This window comes from Nuphar pumila, chromosome 2, assembly GCF_984573655.1.
Source record: "Nuphar pumila chromosome 2, dmNupPumi1.hap1.1, whole genome shotgun sequence".
NCBI classification, from domain to species: Eukaryota; Viridiplantae; Streptophyta; class Magnoliopsida; order Nymphaeales; family Nymphaeaceae; genus Nuphar; species Nuphar pumila.
In genome coordinates, this window is record NC_143250.1 from 128,231,479 (window position 1) to 128,239,122 (window position 7,644).

The following is a 7,644-nucleotide window of genomic DNA, read 5'->3' on the forward strand; positions in this document are numbered from 1 at the left end:
AAGTTGGGGTTAGGCCAACCCCTACCAGTCATACAAACATATACCATTAGAATTCGAACTTGCAACGTCCCAACTCAAGGTGACTGTGCACTAACTGCTCCTGCCAGAGAAGCGGAGCACCCAGTCGGTTATCAAAAATACGAATTACCTATAAGAAAGATTACAAGTTTCACTTCATCTTTTTGTTGATTATTCGCCTAGCAAACCAATCCTTGTCACTCATTAGGTATTGGCAGGAAGCATCTGAATCTAACAGATGAAAGGGTGGGAACGTGATCAACAGTGTTCAGCTTGATCAGGAGCTAGATGGATAGAGTGAGCTAGATGGATAGAGAACTACTGCTTTTTATCATCTCTATCATTTTCAATGAAAAGAATGCATCTTTTTTTTTTGAAAGAAAATTATCATTGATAAATAGATAACAAAGTAGAATGCGTCTTGTTAGATCACTTAAATCGTTGCTTCCTAAATAAAGATATTGTAAACTATTAATTTGGTATATGTAAAGATTGCATGCACCTAATATGATTATGTCCAAAATAGTATCCTATTCAATTTTGTAGGTTTTAGATAAAACTTGTGTACTCATGCAATGGCCATGTAACGCCCCAAAATCCTCAATTAATAGAAAAAATCTGAAATTTTCATAATCAATCATTTTTTCAGAGTTAAAAATGATACTTCAGCGAAAACAATATTTGAAAATAACAAGTCAACGAATCTTGAGCAGATTACGGGCAAAATTTCTAACCAATAAATTGGGTCCCCAAATATCTTGAATTTGGGTCCATATTTTCATACATCTATGCAAAACCATAAAGATTCAAAACAAGGTTTTAGATAAAAATAATGTTATATAAAAGTCCTTATATAAAATTACAAAACGTGCTTAAGAGCAAACACCAAAGAGAGTTGATTTTTTATTTCATCGCATCATCTCCTGCAACATCCGTCTAAGCATCACATATATCCCATAAAGCGAGTCAGACTCTTAAAAACCTGGTTGGTGTAATAACTTTAGACAAGAGAATAAGACTAACATATGCATTATCATATTTCATAACATTTGGTCATAATCGATTGGAATGAACTGCAAATTGATATAAGCAGTGTATCACTTCTAGTTCGAAGAAGCAAGGTGATCATCATATTCGATAATTATTGACCTATGGTTACTCACAAGACAAAATATAGAAACAACTGAGATTGTTCGAAAGTTTATTATTTTATGTAAATTTATAACCCAAATGACTAGTTGAGTCTGCTTCAAAAGGGATGGTTTCAAAGACTGAGAGAGAATTCTTCAGAGACGGGAATAAATGGAGGATGCATCCGAACTTCTGTAGAATTTTGTAGGGTGTACCATCTAGGATAATAATTGGTAGCCTTGTGCACTAACTCCGATGACTGAGGATGCAAAGCCATTGTCACTCGAAGTGCGTAGTTGTTAACAACATAGTCCATCAGAGTTTGTACCTCAAATCCTCTCTCTTGACAAAATTTAAGAATGAATGGATGTGTCAGGTCTTCTTTTATCCAACAACCTATTCATTATGGTCTGGTCTTTTAAATCAAATCGAGCATTTTGCTTGTGAAAGGCAAACATGTATATTTGCGTGATTTTTCTATAATATGATGCATTATCGTACAATGAGGTTTGTCATAAACTTCAAATTTATTCATCGGCGTATGAGCATGTTTGATAGTACTACTACGATGATAATATAATTGGTTTCTCAGAAATAAGGCTAATCACAACTTTGGAAATTCGTGGTTTCTTGTACCTTAAGTCAGGGGCACATTTGAGTCATTCTTGGATTTTAAAATGGAAGGACTTAACGTAAGTACGACTAAAGTCTACGTAGTCCAAGTCTTGCATCCTATTGGTTCAAAAAGAAGACTCAATTGCTAAAACTTAAGTCGTATCAGTCTCAACTTATTTAAAGTTTGAACCAAGTTGGAATAGTATTTAAAAAATACTCCAATACTTGGGAATTGTTTGATTAAAACAGACATAAAAAATTCAATGCATGCGAGCATGGAAGCCTTATTTTGTTTATAGGATAAGTGGCACATGTAGACACTGAATATCATGAACATTCAAATATAAAACATTTGTTTTATTTTATGAAACATTGAGGACATGTGAACTTGAAATCTTGCATTAAATAACTTTTGAAATTGAATTAAAGCAATAATCATAAATTTACAATTTTAAATAAATACTCACATAATTTAAAGTAAGCAAGAGTACGCAAAATTGTGTATACTAAATAAATGCATGTATAATTGAAATAAAGCAAGAGTACGTAAAATTATGTACTATGAATATTTATATATGTATATATAGTACATGTATATCAAAGCAGTGTTTACCAAAAGGCCATCATAAACAAAGTGAAAATACATGAAACCGCATACTTGAAATAAATGTATACTTTAAATAAGACAAGAATATGCAAAACTATGTATTTTGAATAATTATATATATGTATAATACAAATATATTAAAACAATGTCAAATAAAAGGCCATCATAAATAAAGTGAAAGTATGCAAAATTGCGTACTTGACATAAATGCATAATTTAAATAAGAAAATAATATATAAAACTTTGTCTTTGAGTTATATATATATATATATATATATATATATATATATATATATATATATATATATATATATATATATATACCAGAAGTATTCAACCATCATCATCGTATGCAAATTTTCCCTACCTCAAAGATGGTCTGAATATTTGATGATTTTGAGCATAGTTTTTTTGCTCGTGCCTCTGTATGCATGTCAGAAGTATGAAGTCTCATTCGTTACGCTGATGTGGTGTGCTCAAAAAGTTTTTATCGTAATATGTAAAGAACGAGGTTAAATTCTCATTTTTGCAGAAGAGGTGATGATTGCGCTATAGGGGTTGAAACTAGACCTAATTTGACATGAATGGACCTAGGCGGGCTCGAAGCGACTAACCCGAGTGACTCAGTTATCGAAAAGACTGAGTTGGCTCAGAGGCATTCATAAGTCGATGCATAGCTTGGCTAGCAATTCTCTGAGCCAGATTCGTGCGTAAAAGACCTAAGCCAGGCTCGGTTTGGGGTTTGAGGAAACCAAGTTTCAATCGGTTAATGTGGAATAGATTCCATGACAGAACCGGCTTGGGGAATGACTAAGTTGGCTCAGAGGCATTCATAAGCTGATGCACGACTTAGCTATTACTTCTTTGAGGTGGGTTCATGCAAAAAAGACATGAGCCTGGCACAGTTGGGGTTTGGAGAAACTGAGTTTGAGTTGGTTAATGTGGAACATATTCCACGCCAGAACTGGCTTGGTCTTAACCAAGTCGGGCCCAAAACAAGAAGGGGAGGGGCTGGGGCCCAATGGCTAAGCTGGCTCGGTTCCTAAAAAGACAAGGCGGGGCTGTGGGGGGATCCTTGCACTACAAGAAAAAGGCTTTTCGACGGATTAGTGAGAGACAACTATCCGTCGCTAACATTCAAAATATTTGCAAAATTAGCGACGAGAAAATTCCATCGCAAATCTGATGCTACTTAGCGACGGATTCACGACAGAAAAACAATATCTCAAACTCCGTCGCAACTTAGCGATAGATTAGCGGCGGATAGTTTTCCTTCGTGCATCAGTCGCTAAGTAGCCTCAGTTTTGTGACAGATTTTTGCGCGACGGAATTTTGCCGTCGCTAATTCCGTCACTAATTCTGTTGCTATTTTTCCGTAAAAACGACCGCGCGAAATTATCCCTCCCTTTCTCTCTCTTTACCCCCAAATCGTCTTCCCGACTGCCGCCGTGACGCCTCCTCACCTTCCCCATCCGCAGCCGGCCGGAGCCGGGTGCTATCGCCGTAACTACCACCGCCTCCGCCTCTTTCCCTTCTTCTCCTCCCTCTTCTCTTTTTCCTTTCCCCGTCTGTGGCCTCGCCGGAGCAGCGTCGTAGCTAACACCGCCAGCCGACAAACTCTGTCTTCTTCGCAGAACACCCTGCATCACCAGAATATTATGGGTACTACGGTTAGCATACATGGTCACTATAGTACCTTGGTACAACTGTGACATGTGCCATCCGTGACTTGGCTTATGAATGCGACACACTGTGCTTCTTTCTTCCCCTGCCTGTTTTATGTAACTGCAAAACCTAGAGCTCTGGAGGTTGTGGATTCGGCAATTTCCAGTTTCCCATTTAAACCCTTTGTTTCATTATTTTTTATTGGTCAATTTGGTAGGTTTGGATGATTCTTTCATATAAACTGTAAATCTGTTCTGTGTGTGTCAGCTGGTCATGCTTCCATCCACTTTTTTGCATTAAATCTTGGGTTTTTTAATCATAATTGAATATTCTTTTCTCTTGATGTTAATTCAGTCCGATCAGATATGTTGTGTTGTGTTGGATATTCTATATTTTTTTTTGCATTACTTGTTTGTTAAAGTCTAAGTTCATTTAGTTATTTATCTGCCTGCTCTATTTTGGGTTGGTCTACGATCATTCTGAATGTGAAAATGCAGGTACTTAAGCAGTCTGCTATGGATTTTATTAAAGGATTTGACCCTTTATCACATGTAAGTTCATTGGTTTTAATGCTTGGTATCAGTTCGACCCTTGTTGAGTAGATTCTCTGCTTGTGTTTCAATAGATCTGTTTTTAACTGCATATTTAATAACTGTGAAAATACTGTACTGGACCTTCCGGAAGATTTTAGGGGAAACAGCATCTAGTATAACTTCTATTTGTTGATCAATGCCTTCTCGATTCATCACAGTCAGATTGCTAAAGCTAGTTTGATTGTGTGTGTAGTTTACTGTATTATGCCCTCTTGGATCAGTTAATGGGATGGATGAATTGTTATATTTCAGACAATATTTCTGTATGGTTGTCAGTTCAAGGTCGATGGATAATTGATAGATGCATGAGTGGTCAAGTTTACTTTTATAGTTGTATATTGTTTTACATAGTATATCTTGTCATTTATTCTTATATGTTGCCTGTTGTAAACTGTAGCTCCACTGAGGCGTACTAGCAGCTGGGCATTTGATGAGAAAAATTTTATACAGGCCCTTTACAGGGTAAAATTTCTAATGCTTTATGTGTTTAATTCCTAGATGTGAAATTGCATTCTTGATTACTGTTATTTCTGTTTAAAGTCTATTGTGAAGGCCTTTTGCTTTGTTGTTCTGTGGAGTTGTTCCTACTGCCACTAGCTAGTCCTATGCTTGCTTTCATAAATTCTTGGTGTATGACTGCCAATTTTTAATTCTGATCTTACTGGACAAGTTCTGGTCACAGTCTCAAAAAAGAAACCTATTGTTCTTTACATCAGAGATATTGAGAATCTTATCTTTAGATCCCAGAGGGTCTACTCCTTATTCCGAAAGATGTTGAAGAAACTCTCAGGACCTGTTCTCATCCTTGGCTCCAGAATGTTGGATCCTGGTAATGATTACAGGGAAGTGGATGAGAAGTTATCTCTGTTGTTTACTTACAACATTGAGATTAAGCCACCTGAAGATGAGACCCACTTAGTTAGCTGGAAAACTCAATTGGAAGAAGACAAGAAAATGATCCAGTTTCAAGATAACAGGAATCACATTATAGAGGTTCTGGCATCAAATGATCTTGATTGTGACGATCTGGGTTCTATCTGCCTTGCAGACACAATGATTTTGGGTAAGTACATAGAAGAAATAGTAGTATCTGCGGTCTCTTATCACCTAATGAACAACAAGGATCCTGAGTACAGAAATGGGAAGCTTGTTATATCATCCAAGAGGTGAGAACAATTGCCTGTTTTTGCTTTGTTTTAGTCATGTATCTGTCATTTCACGCTTCATATCTTATATATAACAGTCTGGCACATGGCTTGAGTATTTTCCATGAAAGCAAGTTTGATGGCAAAGACACTCTAAAACTGGAAGCAAATGCTGATGCCCCAAAGGTTGGTTTTTATTTAGAATATGAGGTCCAAAGATTTCTTCCTCCAGCTTCTGTTTATAGCTTCTACTTCTTTCAGGTGAATGAGGAGGAAGATCCAGCGACTAGGATGAAGCCTGAAGCAAAAAGCGAAGCATCAACACCTGAGAACAAGAGTGATGCAGAGAAGCCAGCTACAACTGTAAAGAAGGATGGTGGGAATTTGGAAGCACCAGTCAAGGTTTGCCATGTCGTTAGCCATTTTGCCATTTTTTTTTCCTTTTTCATGTAGCTACTTTTCTTTTGAGGTACTACTAATTTTTTTCCCTTTTTCTTCTCAAAATATAAACGATTTTTTCATTCGGGTGCTTGTTATCTGTATATGTCTCTACATGAAAAGGCTATTTTTTTCTTCTTTTAATCTATGTGTTCTCTGCAGTGTTTGTTTCTTTTCAGAAAAATTTGCTAATATATTTGTTTTTTTCTCTTTTTTGGATGGCATAATAGCATGCAATTGCTTATGTTGAAGGCGATAAATATTATGGAGCTAAAGCCACCATAAACGTCTGGGAACCTACAATTCTACAATCCAACAAGTTCAGCCTTTCACAGCTTTGGATATTAGGTGGCTCCTTTGGTCAAGATCTCAACAGCATTGAGGCTGGCTGGCAGGTGACAATAGATTTATAAAAAAATTGAAAGACTGAACATATTTTAGTATATGCTCTCTGTGAAAATTGTTTTTTCTCATTTTTTATAAGGATTCTGGAAATTCTGAACTGAAAGAAAAGAACAACTTATATCTTGTGTATTTCTGAACATTTGTTTTGACTTTGGCAAATACACAGGTAAGCCCAGATCTTTATGGGGACAAAAACACCAGGCTCTTTACTTACTGGACTGTAAGTTTCTTGAGTGAATGTTTGGCCTTTCTTTTTACCATGTTAATTCCATTTTGTGTTCATAAACAAGTTCCTAATATTTTGGTGTATTGTGCTTTCATTATTTGATTCAAACAGAGTGATGCATATCAAGCTACAGGGTGCTACAATCTCCTATGCTCTGGCTTCATCCAAATCAATAGCAAGATAGCCATGGGGGCTAGCATTTCCCCTATCTTTGGTTTTGGTGGTTTCCAATATGCTATCAGTATACTGGTGTGGAAGGTAAAAAAATATAAATCAGAAAAATCCAAAACAGAAAACACAGAACCAAAGAATATATTTAACATGTCTTTGTTTTATGTTAAAATTTTAAAACCTCCTTGTTCCTTTCTTGGGTTTTCTATTAATTTTTGTTTTTCTTGACTGAAGGACCCCAAACAAGGAAATTGGTGGATGCAGTTTGGGAATGACTATGTTAGGAGTCATCATTTCCATTGAAATGTTCACATCTGAGATGATTCAATTGTAGCTATGGTGGTCAGTTCAAGCTTCATTTCTATTTTCTTTTTCATGGTCAGTTCAAGCTTCATTTCTATTTTCTTTTTCATGGATGTTCTGCAGCTAATGAACCATTCTCCTTTGCTGGTCCAGTGATTTAGAGGAGAAACTTCTGAATTCCTACGGTGCATACTTAGAACACATATAAGCATGATTTCATCACTATAAAATTTTTTGACTACCTTATAACACATATATGCATTATTGAATCACTATAAAAGTTTTTTGACAACCTTAGAACACATATAAGCATGATTTCATCACTAT

The 7,644-nt window shown here is 36.1% G+C and overlaps 1 protein-coding gene across 1 annotated transcript; it reads left to right on the forward strand.

The window, feature by feature from the left end:
- The first annotated feature begins 5,400 nt into the window (after positions 1–5,400).
- On the forward strand, positions 5,401–7,317 carry LOC149847077 (uncharacterized). The gene is made up of 7 exons (XM_089993141.1): positions 5,401–5,795; positions 5,873–5,960; positions 6,036–6,176; positions 6,443–6,607; positions 6,784–6,837; positions 6,955–7,101; positions 7,249–7,317. Exons 1-7 carry the CDS (start codon positions 5,401–5,403, stop codon positions 7,315–7,317), a joined length of 1,059 nt encoding a protein of 352 aa, XP_089849267.1.
- The last annotated feature ends 327 nt before the right edge of the window (positions 7,318–7,644 follow it).